The 20,163-nt window shown below is 36.5% G+C and overlaps 7 protein-coding genes across 7 annotated transcripts; 3 read left to right on the forward strand and 4 right to left on the reverse strand.

The window, feature by feature from the left end:
- Positions 1-3,472: 3,472 nt before the first annotated feature.
- EV154DRAFT_498856 (uncharacterized protein) lies at positions 3,473-4,880 on the forward strand. The gene is made up of 2 exons (XM_051600411.1): positions 3,473-3,735; positions 3,832-4,880. The coding sequence occupies exon 2, from the start codon at positions 3,847-3,849 to the stop codon at positions 4,729-4,731; it is 885 nt and encodes a 294-aa protein (XP_051460903.1). The 5' UTR covers positions 3,473-3,735; positions 3,832-3,846; the 3' UTR covers positions 4,732-4,880.
- A 339-nt stretch (positions 4,881-5,219) lies between these two features.
- On the forward strand, positions 5,220-6,370 carry EV154DRAFT_549176 (uncharacterized protein; the record flags this gene model as incomplete). The annotated part of the gene is made up of 3 exons (XM_051604854.1): positions 5,220-5,318; positions 5,770-6,129; positions 6,225-6,370. The coding sequence occupies 3 exons, from the start codon at positions 5,220-5,222 to the stop codon at positions 6,273-6,275; spliced, it is 510 nt and encodes a 169-aa protein (XP_051460904.1). The 3' UTR covers positions 6,276-6,370.
- EV154DRAFT_498860 (quinon protein alcohol dehydrogenase-like superfamily) lies at positions 6,350-9,373 on the reverse strand. The gene is made up of 9 exons (XM_051600412.1): positions 9,233-9,373; positions 9,100-9,178; positions 8,954-9,042; positions 8,741-8,900; positions 8,606-8,689; positions 8,231-8,552; positions 6,752-8,176; positions 6,587-6,691; positions 6,350-6,535 (listed from the first exon to the last, which is right to left on the reverse strand). The coding sequence occupies exons 1-9, from the start codon at positions 9,356-9,358 to the stop codon at positions 6,415-6,417; spliced, it is 2,511 nt and encodes an 836-aa protein (XP_051460905.1). The 5' UTR covers positions 9,359-9,373; the 3' UTR covers positions 6,350-6,414.
- Positions 9,374-9,901: 528 nt separating this feature from the next.
- On the reverse strand, positions 9,902-12,368 carry EV154DRAFT_498862 (alkaline-phosphatase-like protein). The gene is made up of 4 exons (XM_051600413.1): positions 12,093-12,368; positions 11,599-12,040; positions 11,132-11,543; positions 9,902-11,077 (listed from the first exon to the last, which is right to left on the reverse strand). The coding sequence occupies exons 1-4, from the start codon at positions 12,251-12,253 to the stop codon at positions 10,068-10,070; spliced, it is 2,025 nt and encodes a 674-aa protein (XP_051460906.1). The 5' UTR covers positions 12,254-12,368; the 3' UTR covers positions 9,902-10,067.
- Positions 12,369-13,314: 946 nt separating this feature from the next.
- On the reverse strand, positions 13,315-14,030 carry EV154DRAFT_415211 (uncharacterized protein; the record flags this gene model as incomplete). The annotated part of the gene is made up of 2 exons (XM_051595646.1): positions 13,315-13,674; positions 13,737-14,030. 2 exons carry the CDS (start codon positions 14,028-14,030, stop codon positions 13,315-13,317), a joined length of 654 nt encoding a protein of 217 aa, XP_051460907.1.
- A 549-nt stretch (positions 14,031-14,579) lies between these two features.
- On the reverse strand, positions 14,580-15,425 carry EV154DRAFT_498866 (ribosome biogenesis protein SLX9-domain-containing protein). Its single transcript, XM_051600414.1, has 4 exons — positions 15,267-15,425; positions 15,123-15,198; positions 14,828-15,059; positions 14,580-14,771 (listed from the first exon to the last, which is right to left on the reverse strand). The coding sequence occupies exons 1-4, from the start codon at positions 15,384-15,386 to the stop codon at positions 14,669-14,671; spliced, it is 531 nt and encodes a 176-aa protein (XP_051460908.1). The 5' UTR covers positions 15,387-15,425; the 3' UTR covers positions 14,580-14,668.
- EV154DRAFT_498869 (inhibitor of apoptosis-promoting Bax1-domain-containing protein) lies at positions 15,415-16,646 on the forward strand. Its single transcript, XM_051600415.1, has 5 exons — positions 15,415-15,683; positions 15,742-15,850; positions 15,918-16,057; positions 16,115-16,232; positions 16,295-16,646. Exons 1-5 carry the CDS (start codon positions 15,527-15,529, stop codon positions 16,539-16,541), a joined length of 771 nt encoding a protein of 256 aa, XP_051460909.1. The 5' UTR covers positions 15,415-15,526; the 3' UTR covers positions 16,542-16,646.
- The last annotated feature ends 3,517 nt before the right edge of the window (positions 16,647-20,163 follow it).

Here is a 20,163-nt window from a genome sequence, read left to right on the forward strand (position 1 = left end):
AACACCTTTAGTTGACGAAGGCATAGGGTTTTCTCCACGTGCTTCGTTTCTATCGTCATTACCACTTCCATCAAGATACTCGTTGATGCTTCTTTTTTCATCGTCAATAACTTTTATACGTCAAAAAATAAGGATTTACGTGTACTAAATTTTCAATTTATACACAATGTACCTTCTTGAACGCGGGTAGCAGTATCTACTACAATTTCATCATCTATTTTCTTACATGTTAAGTTCTAATAAAATGATGTGTTTGATATGTATGACTCACCTTCACCGTCTATATCATATATAGCTCTTGCTGTTTTCTCAAATGGAACTTCACTCTTGGCTTTGTTTTCAATTCCCACTTCGTCTATGGTTTAAAGATTGTATTTATGACTTCATTAGTTACTTATTTTCGGCCTTCAATGTAATTTTATAATATGATATTCCATCCTTCTTTTAATACAAAGCACGAAGCATTAAAAGGCACAAATCGACAGTTATAATTATTACATACATTTAAGCAGCGTAACAAAAACAATAGCGTAGATACCAGTTCAATATATCACAATTGATGAAGGATTTTGTTTTATTTAAAATATTAACTGAGACAGTAACAAACAGAAACATGCGTAACATATAACGTCCCATACTAAATGCCTCACATTTATAATTTTATAATAAAAATGAAAGAAAAAAAACTTACCAGGCTTCTCTTTGGTCATATTTTGATTGCTGTCACGGCTCCCGTCACCACCTTTTCTAACCTCTTCATAATCTAGAAACCAAAAATCATTAAGCGCATTCGGCCACTATTTTTATGTAAACAATTACCTTCATCGCGCTCAAATCTCCAACGGTTATCTACAATTGATAGAGGCAAGACTCCAGGATGAATGCTGATAACGCATGGACACGGAAGATTATACCTTACACGATCCCAGCAATTACAGTCTTTTCCTTTCGAGACGAAATTATCTTGCAAGGATAAAACAAGGTTTTCTCTAATCTTATCCATAGCAAAGCGGACAACATTAAAAGCGAGGGCTTTAAATCGATATTCTCGGCTTTCGTCGAATGAAACAGAATCGATACTGATTCTTTCAATTGCTAATCTTCTGTATCTATCATCTCTCTACATTTTAAAAAGATTGGTGTGATTATTTTACAAATTTTCAACTTAAACAAATCCTAAATGGACAAACCTTTTTTTCATAGTACGCATGCATTCGTTTGGTTGTAAGCGTCATTCTGGAGGCGGATTGACTTCCCAGAGCTCTCTCCAGTCCCGAATGGAAACTCTCTGCTCTTCCAGATGTACGGTTTCCCATGTGGGCATGGTTATTGGCGTATAATCCAGCCCAGCGTTTCATTTCGTTTTCTTTCATCAAACTTTTTGTAAAATCAGTCATTAGCCATAAGCAAACAGGGAATTTTATCATAAATACTTACACATCCTTCAAATACGACAAAGCCATTTGACCGTTTTCCTTGAAGTATCCAACAGTAGTGATGATTTTCTCGAAATTGTCACATGCTTTTCTGAATGATGGCATATTCCAGCTGCTCATCATTGAATTAAACTCGATTTCTGCTTCGGTAATACGTAAATTGTATTCGGCAGAAGCAACCTTACCAATTGCAAGTTTTGTCAACATGGTGTTCCAGAGATGCCACGGACATAACAAGTGCTGACTCTCAGGAAAAACGTTTTCGATAGCATTTCGCAAAGCTTGCTCGTTGTCAGTAACGATGACCGAAGGTAACTTGTATCTGGTTTCGGTTGGCCAAACAGCATCCCTCAATTCTTCCAAAATCCACTGAAACGTATTTTCCGTCTCGTTGTTGACAAATGCGGCAGCGATAGCGAACGTCTGCAAACGGTTAATTCCTTTAACAGAAGAAAAGTTGCTGGTTACGACAATGTTAACGAGTGACATTTTGTGAGCGTATGTCTTATACGTAGCGTCAATTGTTATAGCTTCTGGCCATAATCTAGCTTCCTTTATAGCCTTTTCGTGAATAAAAAAAAAGGCCCTTGACTTCCTGATCACCTTTCACCTGGATACGAATGACATACCCGAGACTTTCTAATTCAGTGATAAGATAATACATCTCCTTTCCTCCATTATCATTCAAATACAAAGACTGGATGTTCTGGATATCTTTTTTGATTAGGTTTTTGACATTCAATGCTTTCAGGGTCTAAGAACGTATATGTAATGAGTACATGAGATATTCTGTGCTATTAAAAAAATAGTTACATCCATAACGCTGGTGACAGGATCTTTGTGTCCACTGGACAAAAGTGAGTAAATTCTTTCCATAATTTCCGGACTCTGCTTACGATGAATAGCATAAGTTGTAACATCCTGTGAAATTGGATGGTTATGGTGTATATGATTTTTGGTGACAGTGAATCCAAACAATGAAATCGAAGCAGGGCAAAGAAACTTTTGGGTGCTTTTTTTGTAAACTGTTTTTTTTTCAGGCACAGTCGAATCTTTAGAAGTAAGGTCAATGGTTTCATCAACCTCTTCATCATCAATAATCGAGTCATTCTTCTTTCCAAGTTCACGCTTGAAACCACCATGCTTACAGTTGTAAATAAATTGACCAAGTCGAGGATGAGAGTCTTTGATGGAAAAAACTACGTTATACTTTTTCCCAAAGGTACTAATCGCAGTCTTAAGATCTTCCCTCGATTCAAAACACTTGCCTACAGCAAAAGTACAATTAAATTCAGCATGCATGCTGTCGCGAACATTTCTGGTCTGAGAGAACATTATAAGAGCAAAAATAAAAGGGTAAAAAAAATTATTGACGTTATGTCAAAAGTACTTCCTTCATCCCGCAGATACACGATCTACTGAATATGAAACGTCACTCTTTTTCAATTTTTAAAATCTACGTCACGCTTTTTGCTATTATTCAGTCGGTCCTTAAAATCAATCGTGTAAATCGATCGTGTATCTAAAATGTAAAAAAAGCGCGTTTTTCTTTCTTTTAAAACACGTTATGGAACAATCAAATAAAGATTGGATATTAACAAGTTGGGCGTCAAACGCAACATTCCAAGCACTAGCTTTTGCAAAACATACTAAATGTGAAAGTTTTTCTTCTTGTTTAAATGCTCTGGAAAGGGAAATGTCTAGAACTCCGTATTTTTTTCAAACGTATTTTTTAGAATCACGCGATGGTCTGTTTTTATTTTAAGTAAAGGCTCAAACATTATGGATGATAAAATAGACAAATGAAATCATCCTGACATAAGCTTGTTTATCTATAAATAAAGCTGGTTCACACACTTTATTCTTCTCCTTTTCTTTTCCCTTAACATACTTCTTTTATCGTATGAAAGTAACCGATCACGTAAAAAGGTTAGTTAGTAAGGACTCTTGTTTCTTTGAAAAGAAGCTAAATTGAAAAAGATATATTGTGATATTGCGGCTGTGGCTAGTATTTGCTATAGGAGGGCGACCTCCTAGGCAGAGTTCTTGAGTTTTTGGACCTCACAAACTGTGAATAGCAGGGATGCATTTTAAATAAGTGCAAACATTCTGGCCTGCTGGTCTTTTGGCCAGAATTTCTGTAAGTAGTATAAAAAAAAAATACGTTTGAAAAAAATACGGAGTTCTAGACATTTCCCTGGAAAGTGCCTTAAATGATATCGGTAACTTGAACTTGAAAAAGAACACCAACAGTAATGTCATTCTGTGGGCTAGACAAAACAAAAAAAAAGCACAATTGGTACGCGTATTTGAACGCTACTTTTTTTCCGTCTATGTCATTGAATATGTTTAGCTTTTAGACACTACATTGGTCAAACAATACTTTTACTTACAGGCTCGGAAAAAGCTTATGATTAACAATAAGTACCTTAAAATGACTTTCGAAAATAACCAGATAAGAAACGAAATTGCAATGGTTGAGGATTTATCCGAAGTAGATAATGATACTCTCCAACATGTCGATAGCAACTACGAAGGTGTAGATAACCAAGAGGGTCAAAGCACTTATAATATAAGGAAACAGGTTGTTGACCTGGAATTAGAAACTAACTATTTTATAAAGGGTGAACTTGTTAAACTCAAAAACATTGAAGCTGTCTGTGGAGAATCTGCCAGTTTAGGATGCAAAAAAAGAATGAATAAAAAGAGAGCCATTGGATCCATCACAAAAGCAACTCGATTACGTTATGGTCACAAGTGTGATATAATATTTAGACAATACAGCAATGGGCACTCTGTTCCTTTAGAGTTAGGGGCGTGTGAAGCCAAATCAATCATTGAAGATGAATCTGGCACTAATTTTAGGGAAGAAGGCTTTTTTAAACTACCCCGGATATTGAAAGACATGCTTGACTGTTTACTTCAAGAAATCAACTTTGATGACCGCTCAACAGCAATTCGCACAGTTGGTTTCATCCATTCTGGTTTATCAAGTACACTTATTAAATTAGATAGACCTACAAAGTACATCTCGCGTGTCTCAAGATGCAGTACCTTGAAAATCAGCAGCTCCGTGGTCCAGTTTGGTTCTACTGTTTTGCCCGTCATTCTTTCGACTTGGGTATGCTGCGAAATGGTCAAAGAGGTATTCAAAATTATCTCACAAGACAAGGAAGTCAATGAAGATGATATTAGCTTGTTTGATAACTTCTTGGAAAGAACACCCCTCCCAGCTATGCCAGCTACATCAGCATCATCTGAGACAGCACAAAAAAGACTTAAATCAAAACATTAAGAATATTCTTTTTCTTCTCTTAAAAAAATAATAGTTTAGTTGCTGATTATATGTCTCCAAGATTTGTATCTTTCTTTTGTCATAATGCACCATTCCATCGTTTTTTTTTTTTTTTTTTTGTAAAGTTTCAAAATAAAACAGCGGGCCCCTTTTTTTTAGAAACAGTAATCAAAAGTGTAGAGAGGACAATAATTACGTATTCTGGGCTTTTCACGAGCAATATTACCATTGTTACAGCAACAACTCTAAATTGGAGAAATGCATAATACAGCCTTGTGTATGTAAGGCAATATAGCTTTATCCCACCTTGTTATATACAGTACTTGTACTTTGGAAACATCAAGGTAATTTAACTGATTTTGTAATTTAACAAGGCCGTAAGTCTTCTCCTCACTGTTTATAGACTTCATGGTTCAGTTCAGCAAGGTGAAAGTAAGAGCCAACTGTTTTAATATACACGTTCTCTTACCACACAAGTTATTAACCGAATGCCTAACATCAGATATTTAGCCCACAACAAAGATATGCTGTATGGTTACGGTTTGAAAAAAAAACTAGTCAATGATGATAATCGTTTAGGAATTTCGGTGAGTTTTAAACAACAAAGGTGTGCAAGATATATACTTAATTAACAAGATAAGCATATCAATAATTCTAAGATTGAGCTCTTAAAGGCGATACCAAGTAGCTCAGTTGGTAGAGAATAGAAAGAAAGATTATAAGTGCGTATATCTTCTAGAATTTAACTCTACTAAGCAATTCTAGGTTGCAGTCAACTTATGGAGTCTCACCTGGTTAATATCACTCAACGATTTAAAAATCATTTCAAGAACTGCTTAAATAAAGTTCCTATTTAGATAAAATGTTCCATACCAAGTTCAAAAAATGTTCCATTTGAGAGTGGACGCACTATACGTCTAGATGCACTGTAATCAGAGTTGCTTAGTTTAAACAACGCACAAAAACATTTTTCAGGTGTTCCGAGTTTTTACCCAAGTTATACCTTAAACACGACGACATATGCAGTACATAATACAGGAGCGAAATGTGTCCTTTGAGATATTGAAAAGATCTAAATCTCTATGTGATTCCTGGTATACAACTCAATCAGATTCGATAAATGTGTTACAATCCATCAGCAATGTAATTTCACAACGCAGTGCAACCTATGATCTACCTATAACTTTAGAAGATCATGGTGTAAATCAACCTAGACTTTTATTCAATCAAACGGAATCAATGGAAGCCTTGTTTCAGAAAATGAAGTTTTTTATTGCAAAGTTTGGCGATCTAAATGACAAATTCCATAACTTGGAGCTAGAAGCCTCTCGGCTTGTTACAAAGTCACTGACTCTTCCTTCTAAGTCATATCCATTATCTACCGAATCAATGATACAGGTAACAGCAGTTGATCCTAGTCACGTCTATGACATGATTTCGAAACTTTGCTCTATGTATAGGGAAGAGTTTACTTATAAATCTATCTTAATAAGTACTTTATCCACATATGTGTCAACCTACGATCAATTCCAAAACCTAATTAATCGGTGGTCAGTTGAATCACACATCGACGATCAGGTCGAGAAAGATATCGTAGAACGTATTAAACTTTATAAATTAGTCAAGGTTGTACTTGAGTCAGGTAAATAGTTTATTGTACAGGTGACCGTAAAAAAAAAGTATTTAATATTCTACGTTTAAAATTCTTACAGAATGATCCTCGCCACCAGATGCTAGCTGCAACAAATTATCGCGAGTTGTTTGGCGCCATGCAAGAGAACGAACAACACCATAATGGCAAAGTCTACAAAATAAATATTATTATCTCGGATACTTGAACCATTTGAATCTTTACCTTTCGTCCAAATTATGCCATAATCCCCATTGATCAACTTGTTGCATGTCTATACTAGACAATAACTGGATACGACCGTTTTCTAAGCCAGCTGAAATAACATATCTGTAGAACATTTAATAATCGGACTAAATATATACAAAAAAAAAGAAGATTAAGACTTACTTTCCGTTCACAGAAACAGGAGCAAAATCAATGGCAGTAACTGCTTCAGCGCATTTGATGGTGGCAACACATGACCAATTCGATGCAGTTTCATCTGGTTGGGCCCAAATCTTGATAGTCTTGTCGCGAGAAGCAGTGACAAATAATTTATCATCGTGACTCCAAGCACAATCCCAGATAATACGAGCATGAGCTTTACTTTTGGCAACCAACTTATAAGGAGTATCTACACTATTTATATCACGTTCTGAGATTGACCATAAGCGATCTCTAGACACAGTCAAAAGCCAGCGATCATTGTGAGAGAATCTGACACGGGTAGCTGTCAATGAATGTGCATCAATCTTTGTCTTGACTTCTTTCCAATTCTCGGTATTAAAAAGACGGATCACAGCATGTTCAGGATTGGAAGCCTTACAACCAGAAGCAATGAATTTACCATCATGTGTTGTATCGACACAGATTAATTCATAAAGATGACCATATAATTTCTCTACTTCGGGCCATAATGTATGTTGCAGTAAATGTTCTTCATAGGGTGGATGGACCAATACCTCTGCTAATGATTCTACAGTGGCAGAAGTCTTAGCGTGGCTAGTGAAATGGTTTTCCTCGACATCGCCATCGCGCGTAACATCGCCTTCAAACACTGCCTTGTTAGAAAGTCCTAGTGCTGGTAAATTAGCCCCAACAGGTCGACTTTCAATATCGCTCTTCATATTTTGTTCTCCGGTTAGTACGGATAAACTCTCTACACATGATCTGGGGGCGTCAAAAATACGAAGCACCTTCTCATCTGCGCCAGAGACAAATTGCCAATCATGAACAAAAGAAATGCACTTGATATCGTAGCCATGCACTTGAGGACGGCCCATTTCATGCCATGTTGATACCTTCTTGCCGTTGACATCTCTGTTCCAAGGAGCAAATAATCGAGTTGTTTGATCCAAACTAGCAGATAATAAAAATTGCGATTTAGGATCCCAAGCAAGGCTCTCAACAGATTTGAAATGACCACTAATTGCTACTTCTGGTGTCCAATTGTTCTCTCCCTTTACGTTGGAATTGTCTCTCCATAAATGGAATGAGCCGTTTGCACCATGAGATACAATATGCTTTCCGTTAGGACTGAATAAAGCACCACAAAATCCTAAGTATGTGCTTCCGCCGATATCTCCCATACGTGCTTCGTTAACCCAAACACCGGATTCGGAATCAGGGCTCCAAATCATCATAGATTTGTCGCTCGAAGCAGAGATCAAACGCATAGGTTGGATAAACTTACCGTCAATAATCGAAGGTCTTTGCCATTCTACACTGAACACCCAGTCATCGTGTCCCATCAACAATGCTTCAAACATGATCGAGTACTGTTTTGAATCGACGGTGACAATGTGTGACTTTGTGCTTAATTGCTCTTCAGATCTACATAAGATTTTAATATTATTTTCAAATATTAAACAAGAATTAGGCGCTTACAATGCAGTCTCCTTTAAGGCCTTAGACAGTTCGCTGTCAATATCAGATTCTTCGGTCTTGGTTTCGACGACAGGCACGTGAACTGATATCTTCCATAATCGAATATACTTGTCCTGACTTCCACTAGCTAAGATTAAATCCCCATTTTTGAACAAATTGTTGGTGGTGAGATCTTCAGAAGAGGTGTATGTCGCAAATGAAAGATCTCTAACCCAATTATCGTGACCCTGCAATGTGTGCATCTTTTCGAATTGATTAGAGCTGGATTGGTACATGTAAATTGAAATAAGTTTATCGGTATGTCCACTAGCAAATACGGGAGCTTGAAAAAAAAAATGGTGAGTAAAAGAATAATAACTGATTCTAGCTGCTTACTTTTGCTATCGGGGAGATAAGAAAGGGCCAAAGACATAGGGTACTTGTTACCATTGTCAATGACTTGCTTGCAGATAACCTCATCTAAAAGGCTTGTATAAGTATGAATATGCAAACGTAGATTGTTAGTTTTACCTTTGTCTGCATCAACCTCACGACGTTCCCATACACGAATTTTACCATCAGAAGAACCTGTAATAATCATATCTGTTTCTCCTTCAATTGAGTGAGCACGCATGCAAGCAATGGTTTCAACTGCTCCAGTATGTCCTTCTAAAGTTGCCGAGTTGACCCACTACTACGGTTGTTAATGATTATACACGTTTCACAATAACTTCTCATATTAACCTTTCCACTGGCATTAATCTTCCAGACTTTAGCAGTGTTATCGGCAGAGCCAGAAACCAAAGCAACATCCTTAATACTAGCCTCAGAGCCTATATTTCACACAGTTTAGTTGGAGCGTTTATTTTACTATGTTGAAAAAAAAATACCTCTTTCGATAAACTTTAAACAAATAACACGGCCTTTGTGTCCGGGAAGTGTTTCCTGGACGCCTTTACTGTATTCGTTCTACGGAAATGTCATTCAGTCGCCAAATTTCTTTTTACGTAATTGAAATGTTACCAAAGGCGAATAGAGTGCAATCAAGGTATCGGCACCAAATGCAACAAGACCACTATTTCCCCAAGAAGCAGCATGGGCGGTTTTATTACAGCCAATAGATATATATTCTGAAGATACTTGGACCATATTTTTGAAGTAAAGGGAAAAAAGCGATTCAACAGATAAATTCACTTTTTACTTTTTTATTCTGTGGCTTACAGTGTTCGCACTACAAATCCAGACAAATAAAAAGAATCGGCCAATAAAAAGAGGATGTTTGGTTGGTTACTCGATTAGTGTTGGATATTGGGGCGTGCTGGCTTCCTTCATGAAGCATACATATCAAATATTCTCTTCCAAAACCTATAAGTATGCATTTTACTTCAGTCTTCCTCAGGTCACCTTGGGTTAACTCTCTGATATACTCAGTATAATCAACATTGAGCTACTCTGTATTCCTTAATTTAGACAACCTTCTGCCATCATATATCTTGTCTTGTTTTATAATTGATTAGCTAGCCAACAATTTATTCTTTAAAGTTTACCTTCATTGATTTTAAGTATAGGCTTGGCAATGATCATATGATTTTTTGTACAAATCTAAATAATACGAAACGAAGCACATTTATGGATTTTTTTGAAAAAATTCCATTGCTTAAGACTTGGAGATGTTGTGATACTATAATGACACTTTTGTATTGAGCTATCTATGTACTCGTAATTTCGAAAGCGCGTATGCTCTAACTTTCATAAAAAAAGAAGAAGAATGCAGTGATAGCATAAAGACAATACTTTTATTAATTAATCGCAGGACAATATTTTAACTTTAAAAGGTCTGAAAATTTGAACGAAAAACTTATTCGTTTTTGGTAGGCTTTTGAATATCCAAGGCTTCAGTTATTTTAAAGAAGAGCTCCCAATTTTCATAAGTCTTCTTAAAAAGCTCTGAACTGGGACCATTAGCATATAAGAAAACGTCACTCATAGAATGTTGACCTTGATCTTCACCGTGAGGAAGATTGTTTTCAAAATGAAGACCTGCTCCGTTCTTTCCAGCGGCATCATTAGGGTTTCCTACATAGTTTCCAAATTCACCCAAGACAGTTGGTGCACGAGGACCTTTGATACTTGTTTGCCAAGCTTCATAATGATCAGGACCATTGTTAGTACCAGCAGCTAATGAGACTTTAGGAGACCAGTTATCGGGGAAGCCATCACCATTTGTATCGAAATAGCCTGGCCAACCAGCTTGTGAAGAAATACCAATAGCGTTACGCATATCACTGGCATCGTCATGACTCATGATATAATCAGAATCGACAGAACCCCAAACATCAAAGGAATGAGCATGATCGGCAGTCAAAAGAATTAAAGTGTCTTCGTATTCACCATTTTTCTTGAGCCAGGCAATAGTATTTTTGATAGTAACGTCCATTTCAATAAGTTCTGCCCAGGCACGAGGGAAGTCAAACTTATGTAATTGCTTATCAACAGATGCAGCCTCGGACATCATGAAGAAACCATTCTCGCCACCGCGCTTCTTTAAAACTTCTAAGGCAGCAATAGTCATGTCAGAAAGACCAGGTTGGTTAGATCCCAAAGCATCAGCACCACTTAAATCAGGATGGGCCTTGTTTCCAACTGTGTTATTACTAAACAAGTTTCTCTCAAACCAAACGTCCAAGTTGCTTTTACGGAAGACACCCAAGAGCTTGTCACTTTTTTTCTTATTGGAAGTTAATGATTTCTTGTCCATAACAACATTATAACCAGCCTTTTTAAAACTTTCATAGTAATTTTTCTTGTTGAGAGCAAGAGGGCCTGTAAAATACTCAGCACCACCAGCCAACCAGACGTCAGGAACAACTATCACACATGTATTAGTCACCAATCTTAACATCCAAAAATCATATCACTTACCACTATTGGTCCAATTACCAACACCATTAATAATTTGATCAGTGATCTCTGCAGCAGTAGATCTACGACGTGTATGACTAGTAAAAGCAGCTGGAGTAGCATCTTGACCATAGGCAGTTGAAACAATACCAATAGCTTTCTTGGGTTGACGACGACGAATGAGTTCGGTGATGAGTTCAACCTTAGGATCATCGAAAGAGCTAGGGGATGAATCGGCGTAAACACCCAAACAGTTGACAGACGATTTATGACCCGTGGCGTAAGAAGAGGCAGAATTGGCAGAATCAGTTACTAAACTGTCAAGAGAATTGGTAATAACATGACCAAGGTGATCAAAGTCTTCAAAGGTAAGCAGACTCTCGTATTTTCCAGATGTGTGTTTACGAGCAAGAGCGCGAGCAGCAGTGATCATCTATAATACTGGTTAAGAAAATGAAATAAATTGTTCGTGTTGTTTAGTCACTTACACCAACATTAGTACCATCAGAGATAAACAGAATAACGTTCTTTGCTTTCTTCTTGGGCTTCTTGGGCTCAACGATGGTGTACATTGCAGTATAAGATTGTTTAGGGCCATACTGCACTTTGACTTCATAATTACCAGGCGTGTTAATTTTCAACTTTCTCCAGGCACGAGAGGCAACAGCAACTTCGATGGGCTTTCTTGTGCTGTTGAGAATAGAGGCATATTGGGTCTCAATAGAATCAATCCAATCAAAGTTCCAGTTCTCAATCTTGGGTTGAGTTTTGATCTTGAAGAAAGTGTTAATATCCACCCAGTCACCACGATCCTTTCTGATAGTTGTTTTAAATTCCTTGTATGCAGCGGGGGTAGGATTAGAAGTATCTTTGTCATAAGCGTGAAGCTCAACCCTCAAATCAAAATAAGCACCCGGAAGAAATGTAGATCTATAAATTACAAGATAAATTATCTGCTGATACTTAATTGATTTAGACTTACACATCAGGAGGGAAAATACAGGCATGTGGATCAGGACAAGCACCAAGACGTGGATATTGACCTTCTTTATCAGCAGGCCTCGAAGTAGAAATCTTGGATCCAGCCAATACGGTAGACACAGCAGCGGCCAAAGAAATAATTGTGAGTCCGGCTCCTCTCATATTATGCTTATGTAAATAGAGACTTGTTTGTTTAAAAAAAAAGAATAAAAAAAAAATAAGGATTATCACTGGGTATTTATATAACCTCCTTGATGAGGTTGTACATGGATATCTGACGATCGTATAAAATAGCCGTAGACTTGCGAAAGGTTACCAGTCTAGTTGCAACACCCTTATCCATATATTTTTACAAAGAAAGGGCACGTTTATCCCTCAATGTTTCACGAACTGTTTTTTATTGGTGTCACTTTTTGTTATTACCTTATTGGTGATTTTTTAACCATCGTGGACAAAATAATTCGGTATCAATGGTAGGTAAGGTAAATGGTTTAATACTTTGGTTTGGAATAGATAAAAAGAGTTCAGGTATGTTATGTCATATCGTTCTATGTTCAAATGTCAATAGAAGGGGCGCATAAATATTCTGTACTTCTTTGTTATAAGGATCATCTTGGCGCATTCCTACCCTAAAATCATGCAACGAGTCAATCAATTCGAGTCATTAGTGCATGAAAGTATTTATTTTATCTTTGTGTCTCATTGTACCGTATTTTATTAAAATACTGGGTAACTGGAACGAATTATTGTAAATGTAACAAGATCAGATAAATACGATCTCTTTCAAAAGATTAGCACGTTTTCAACCTCAGCCTTTCAAAAGCTAGTTCGGCCGCACGTGGGCCAATGCCGCGTCTTTTACTTACAAAATACCCGGTATTTTCCTCTGAGCCAGAAGTGGCTATCTTGAAGTAAGACTGCATCTGTTTTGACTATGGCAGATGAATAAGAAGTGGCATCATGCAATTATTCAGGATTTAATTAAATCTACATCGATACTTATAGGTTTATCTAGTTATGTAAACATATGTGTCATTTGACAATTTCATAACAGCTGGTGTATTTAGGAGACAGTCATTGCAAGACCAATTAATTATAACAGCGGAAGTTATCTGAAAAGCACATCTTTATTATTATACATATTCGACACATATTATATACTTGGTAATTATTTCACAGTGGTTAAAGGTTTCCTTGTGAGGTGTCTTGAGCTCGATACTTCTTTATTTATGTAATACATTACATGGAGATTGGATCTCTTTGCTATTGTATATGTTGTCCTCGAAGTGTATAACGGTGCTATTCACATGTTCATCAACGAGCTTTTCTGGCTCGACACTTATGGTAATATTCGAACTTCTGTCATGTATCAGTTGTTCCTCAGGTATAAATTGTCCATACTGTTTGTGCGTTAACAGGTCTTGCAGAATATTGGTAGACGGTTTGATACTGTGAAATACATTGTAATTTTTAGATGTTTTACTTGGTGCGATATTTGAGAATTCCGTCATTGCGGGCATTAATCCTCTTTGGCGGTAAAAGTCTAATGCTTCCCTAGCAGCAATAATAAGAATCCAATGAATCTATCACATTAACAGCGTTTTAATTTAAATGGACTGAAACTAAAAGTTATATAGATACATACATAAACGACGAACATGACAATCAGACATATTAATCCCCATTTCACCTCATCTTGGAAAAGCCTTTCGCAATTGTAGATGTCTGTACTGCCGTTAAGCCTGTCTACTGGAAATGAGGTGGTGTTTTTGTGATCCGCTGTATATATTTTTTCAATTGTATCCTTGGATTGTTCAATACACCAGACTGTAAACTCGTTTTTACCCTTAATAAACAAGATAAAGTTGACCAAAGTTACAATTAATACGGCCAAAGCATTAGCAGTGATTGCGAATACGATTTTCTTTGTGCCATTCATAGCATACATATTTTCGATTGGAGCTATTCGAATTTTGTGCGTCTATTCAAAACGTTAACTCCCTGTGTAACAGTCCGTTTTTGATAAATCCGAAAACATTACCCATGATATGTAAAGAACCATACAGGTGAGAGTAACTATGCCAAACAGTAGATTTATTGCGCCAAACGCTACAAGAGGTACAGTACCTATGTATGAATAAAATGCTACACGATTTGCTGTATTTTAGGATTTATGGTAAATTATTACTATGGATTTTATGCACTTACGACTTTTTTGCAGAAACGCTAGGACAGCGAAATAGAAACTAATAGCCTAGAAGAACAAATATTTAGCAATATAACCACTGATACGCATATTTGATCTTTACCGCCCAAAGAAAGCATACGAACGTTAGGTTCGATTCACTGGATATGCATCCACAGCAGTACGCCCTGAATCTATTTGAATGTTCATAATGAAATATATTACGACCTCTTATTTCGTCTATGTCTATAAAATTGTTCATTGCTGTTGAAGATAAAGCGAGTAAGAGAAAGCAGAGCAAAAAAAATTTGAAATATGCAATTTATTGTAAACAATCATTGTCTAAAAATGGTGATCGAAAAATACAACAAAATACCTAAAATAGAAATATCTCAAAGAAAAGTATTTTGTACATGTTTATGAATGGTTGCCAATGGGTTATCTTTAAAAGCATTATGTTGCATGACCTTTTGCATACGAAGGATTTCCTGCATTCTATAAATCACTAGAGTCAGCCACGGGTTACATGCATTTGAAGCTTCAATACTTACTCTGCGTGCTTTTTAGCTTTCTTTGATCTGAGCTTATTAGAGGGTATGGCTGCTTCTTTGGTGACTTCAAGTTTTTTGCCGTGGGTTGCTTGACTTGCAAGCTCAGCCTTGGACTTAATCTCGATCGAACCCAAAATTTCATTGAATCCGCTCAGATCAACTTTCAGTCCATTCTTTTTCTTGTTCTCCTTTTTCTTTTGATTTTTTTTCAGTGCATAAGAATGATCAAGTTCTAAATAAAAAATAACGTTTAAAAGATTGATCAAGGCTAATTGAAAAAAAAGTATGAACATACTCTCGAGCCAGGCCTCATGACGAGCCTTCTTTTTGAAATCCTTCTTTGCAGCTTCATAATCGTGGGCAGGTTCTGTCTATATATTAAAAAGTGTTTTAGTATTAAAAAAAGTGCACTTAAAAAAATGCTAGAAGTAACAATTACAGTAATTCGGTCTTCCTTAACTACGACTCTTTCAAGAACTTGCTTTTCGGGAACAGCAAACTTTCTTTGACGCAAGGGAGTTTCGATCTTTTTTGATCTGTTTCTAGTAGCTTTTGGCATGTTATTGGAAATACAAAATGAAGAATATGTAAGCAAAACATATTTTTGGCTGTGTCACTTGGTCGATACCAGTCACGTTTCAGAAACTTGTGCTGTGTAACTTTTAAGGATTGAGGAACTGCAACTCTTTAAACCCGTAAATGTTTAAAAACGCCCCAAGAAACCAAGGCTACGAACTAGCCCCTCCTCCTTATGAGGCTGATTCCAGTAGACGTTTCTCATACGAAGACGAAGAAAATATAGGCGATGACATGATTAAAGAAACTGTTGCCAATAGCAGCGTGGAAATCAGAATGCGTTTGTACAGGTTGCTAATGAACAAGTCCATAGTCCTAACGTATAGTTTGCCACGTAGAATTCGTTAGAAAAGTTTACAGTATCTTATGTGCTCAAATTTTGGGTACAGCTATCTTGTCAACTGTCTATATGACTAGTGAAAATACCAAGATTTGGGTTCAAACCAAGTAAGACTCAATATAATTTATTCTTAAAGCAAAAAGCGAGATTATTAAACCACTCTACTTATCCTAGTCCTTGGATGTTATTCTTATCAATGTTTGGGTCTATTTGTGTACTGCTTTCTCTCATGTGGAAAGCACGTTCTACTCCTCTCAACTATTATCTTTTGGCTTTATTCACACTTCTTGAAAGCCACATGGTCGGGACAATTGGTAATATGTATATGCGGATAAGAATCGTAATACATGTCTGCTAAGATACTCTTTTAGTGACTTTTTACGATCAAAGGATTGTTGTACAGGCATTACTTATTACGTTTGGGGTTTTCTGTGTTCTGACCCTATTTACTTTCCAATCAAAATGGGATTTTAGCGGAATGGGCCCAATGTAAGGAGAAAAAATTAATGTATCACATGCACTGAAACTAATTCAATTTTTTAAAAAAAAAGTTTATTTGCTGGTGTCTTTATCCTTCTTGTAGCTGGTTTGGTACTTCCATTTTCTGAAGGTACTGAGTTACCCTTGGCAATTGGAGGTGTCGTTGTTTTCTCTGGCTATATCATTTTCGACACTTACTTGATATTTAATCGTTTCTCACCTGAAGACTATATCATGGCATCAACTAGTTTGTATCTAGATATGATCAACCTATTCCTTCGTGTACTTCAAATTCTGAATGCAAGTTCAAGAGACTGAAGTATTACCTTTCAATTCCCATTTAATATAAATAGTCGTTATTAAATAACATCTGTTTTATGCATTTGGATAGCTAGCAGAAAAGATCTCGGACAAGCAGTCTAACTGTTATTGTTTCTAAGAGTAAGTAATGACAAGTCTTAAAGTTGAACTTGTAAATGTCAAAAAGTTCATAGGGGGGGGCAGAGTAGCTGGTGGTTGAGAATTTTGAGCAATAGATGAAAGAACAAGAGGTGCTTATCAGACTAGCAAAATAAAAATAATTCAAATCAATAAGCGAGAGCATTCATGTAGATATGGGATATAAATCAACTCCAAGTGTTTGGTATAAATATGCCACCCGCTCTCCTCTTGTTCTTTGCAGGTGGAAAAATTCAAGAATATTTCACTGTCATATCCTTGTCTAAAATGGTATTGTTTGCTTTATTATGCAATTATGTATGTTTAATATTGGCTGTAGCCGTTAGTATATGTAGTTTATGCAGCTATTTATATTATGTGTTTTACCACATTGTTTTGTAAAAAAAAAAAGTTACAAGTCCCAGCACAGATTTCCTTGGACGCATTGATTTCATTTCGCAGCTCTTCTAGTTTTTGATAGCGACTACAAATATCCAAAAAGATGTGAGCAATAGATGGATTTTTTTTTAAAGATTTGGCGATGGAATGATTCATGAGGGCATGTAGCTGTTCTAAAAAATAACGTTCATCCCGAGCATAGGTACGAGCGTTAATAACTTCAATGGCCAAAAGACCGGAAACACCCAAGCTTATATTTACACCTAAAAAGCACGCTCACCTCGTGACTTGTGGCTTTGAAGTTGCTCTTCATTGACACATTTTCCGAGTAAACCGTTCTTTAACCCTCAAACTATCACCGTTGTTAAGAAGACGAAGTTCCTCAAAACAGAAATGATGGTAGAGTGACGTTATATTTGACAACGCGTGTTTTGTTTTGGACTTTTGGATCTTGATTTGGGACAGGTGTACGTAAATATCATAGACATTCTTGAAAGAAAACAAATCCTCAACAACTAATCCCAATGCCCCCTTTCTTTTTTTTAAAAAAAGAAATGTACTGCTTCATATACAAAGTAATCAACGCATGCTTGCAGTGCCGTACATCCTTTACTATCTGGATCATTTACGTTTTAGTCTTTATATCTACGTATCAATCTATTTTCAAGTATCAAGATATAAATAAATCTTACTTTCCTTCCTTTTAATCAAATAAATAAACAACTTTAAAAACTGCAAACCAATTTTTTCTAACGAATGTGCGTATTAAATGATTTAATGTGTATAAATGAAAGTTTTTTATTTGATTGAAGGCCAAAAGGGGAAAGCTAATTTTAAAATATTCACCACCGTTTTTTTTTTTTTTGAATAAATGGGTAAACACTTATTTTAAATCCGTCGAAATGAACGGATCAGGCGAGAAAATATAGCCTTGGTGACAGGGTTGCCCTGTGGACAGACTTCAGCTGTATGACGAGAACAAGCGAGGTAATGTGTAATTTATGATAAACTTTTATATTGCTATCCATCCCTAATATGATGTGATAAATAACTTTTTTTTTATCATGTCAACAAACCCGTCCCAATGTCTATTGTCAGTATGTGCCAAAAAAAAAAAAAAAAAAAAAAAAAACGTTTGCTAAATAGCCATGTAGTTTAGATAAGAAAACATGACAAGCACAACAAAGGTTGTGCTCCAAGATCATTATGAAAGTTTTATTTTAAAAAAAAATTTAATAGGATGAAGTAAAAAATCTAAGTGCCAATTCTTAGCCCATACAAAACTAGTATGGTTGACAGATGTGACCACGAGGAGGTGATTGGCAATACACATCTAAAAATGTCGATAAAAACAGTTGAGAATTGCCAAAGACAAGTATAAAATGCCAATGAAGACAGTTGGGAAGTGCCGATGAAGACATTATAAAATGTCTTTGGAGACAGTTGGGAATTGCAAAATGCAGGTATAAAATGTCAATGAAGACAGTTGGGAAACGCCGTGAAAGACGATAAGACCAATGGAAGCATAAAAAAAAGGAGAAAAAAAAGCGAAAAGTAAAGAAAAAGGAAAAAAGCCGGGGGGGGGGGCCTTTATATAACCCTCGTGACCAGTAGTTTGAGTCTTGTCAAAAAGTATGGCGCGCGTAAAATTGGTCATAAGTAATGGTCTTTTGAAACTCAATGGAGACTAAAGTTTTGTTTCGAACAGGAACAGCACATACATAGAGACACAAAGTGCATTTGATGGGTACTATCAATAACCCTTTGTCTATTCTTTTTTTCTTCTATAACATGTTTTTTTTTACAAGAAGGAACTAAAAAAAAAAAAAAAAAAAAAAAAAAAAATTCGAGAAGCATGGTGATTTCAGAAGAAAAGAAAAGTTAAAAAACTAGTCGTGTAACACCAAAAGCCTCATGAACAAGATATACTTTTTGACCCCTTGTTACGTTCACCGTATTAACTTAACAATTAAACAAGTTATTTAAGTATCGCAGTATCTGTTTATTAAACAACAAAACTCGATTTTGCAGTAATTTACATTTTTGAAAAATCGGTCGCGTTGCAATTTTTAAAAAGGTCCAACGGTATCTGTCCAAAACACGATTAGATTGGTAAAAAGTTTCAGGGTGAGGGCAATCATATTTTACGTTTTTATTTCAGTGTCGTAACCAATTCTATTAGCCACTTGAATCCATCTATTATCATGGGTACACGACAAGAGAAAAAACACGGAGTTTATTTTGGAACAATTTAAAAAAAAAAAAAAACTGATTGGTAGTTTAATCTTTCTCAATTATCTATTAAAAGAAATAAGAAAATGTCAAACCCACGCAAGTGCTCTTCCTGCAAAAATCCTGAAAGTCAGATTGGTGTCCAAAGCGATGCCTTTCTATATGTCGACGCAGCGGCTGTGAAGGAGCTCCTTCAAAAATGGCCAAAGGTCACCCATGTCTGCAAGGCAACCGGGAACAAGTAAGTTTAAACAGCTTTCTTTTTTAATGATTATTTCTAAAAATTCATTACTTTAGATGGGCGTATGTCCATTTCAGAAACCCTACCGCCGCGTCTGTGAGTTTCAACGCTCCTTGTCACGAAACAGACCGCGGTGACCCGGTTTCCGTCTTTGCCACATTTAAAGACGGAAAGCCTGTGACTTATTCCCAGACTCCACCACCACCCACCCACACCATCACCACCACCACCACGGGAGGTACCACCACCACTACCATCATCACCACGGAGACCACGACCACCATCACCACCACCACCACGGAGGGCACGACCACCACCACGGTCACCACCGAAACCGCCGAGACCACCACGACCACCACGACCACCACGACCACCGACTCCTCCCCAAGCCTCCAATAGCTTATGATACATCATCTTGCTGTATTGGATGGTACACTGGTGGTTGTTGAGTTGCAGGTTCGGAACCTGCGGGATATGCTGTCGGCATGGTCCTTTTTTTGTTCTTTTTTTTTTGTTCTTTTTTTTTTTTTGAATAAAGTTTTTTATTTATATCATCGTTTTAAAATTTTGCCATGATATTTATTTTTAATTATGAAAATAAATCAAGAATTCACATAGCTCATTTTTTAT

The sequence above is a fragment of the Mucor mucedo genome, assembly GCF_025094135.1.
Source record: "Mucor mucedo strain NRRL 3635 chromosome Unknown EV154scaffold_17, whole genome shotgun sequence".
NCBI lineage: Eukaryota > Fungi > Mucoromycota > Mucoromycetes > Mucorales > Mucoraceae > Mucor > Mucor mucedo.

Coding starts and splice junctions, on each gene's coding strand:
- EV154DRAFT_498862 (XM_051600413.1), bottom strand. CDS start 12,253: ATGAGAGGAGCCGGACTCACAATTATTTCTTTGGCCGCTGCTGTGTCT. Junction 12,041..12,092: donor TGTATTTTCCCTCCTGATGT/GTAAGTCTAAAT, acceptor TGTAATTTATAG/ATCTACATTTCTTCCGGGTG. Junction 11,078..11,131: donor TGGTAATTGGACCAATAGTG/GTAAGTGATATG, acceptor CATGTGTGATAG/TTGTTCCTGACGTCTGGTTG.
- EV154DRAFT_498869 (XM_051600415.1), top strand. CDS start 15,527: ATGTTTAAAAACGCCCCAAGAAACCAAGGCTACGAACTAGCCCCTCCT. Junction 15,851..15,917: donor AAGATTTGGGTTCAAACCAA/GTAAGACTCAAT, acceptor TACTTATCCTAG/TCCTTGGATGTTATTCTTAT. Junction 16,058..16,114: donor CCACATGGTCGGGACAATTG/GTAATATGTATA, acceptor ATACTCTTTTAG/TGACTTTTTACGATCAAAGG.
- EV154DRAFT_498860 (XM_051600412.1), bottom strand. CDS start 9,358: ATGGTCCAAGTATCTTCAGAATATATATCTATTGGCTGTAATAAAACC. Junction 9,043..9,099: donor TTTAAAGTTTATCGAAAGAG/GTATTTTTTTTT, acceptor TGTGAAATATAG/GCTCTGAGGCTAGTATTAAG. Junction 6,692..6,751: donor CCTGTTTCTGTGAACGGAAA/GTAAGTCTTAAT, acceptor AATGTTCTACAG/ATATGTTATTTCAGCTGGCT.
- EV154DRAFT_498866 (XM_051600414.1), bottom strand. CDS start 15,386: ATGCCAAAAGCTACTAGAAACAGATCAAAAAAGATCGAAACTCCCTTG. Junction 15,199..15,266: donor TTAAGGAAGACCGAATTACT/GTAATTGTTACT, acceptor TTTAATATATAG/ACAGAACCTGCCCACGATTA. Junction 14,772..14,827: donor AAAGCTAAAAAGCACGCAGA/GTAAGTATTGAA, acceptor AGTGATTTATAG/AATGCAGGAAATCCTTCGTA.
- EV154DRAFT_498856 (XM_051600411.1), top strand. CDS start 3,847: ATGATTAACAATAAGTACCTTAAAATGACTTTCGAAAATAACCAGATA.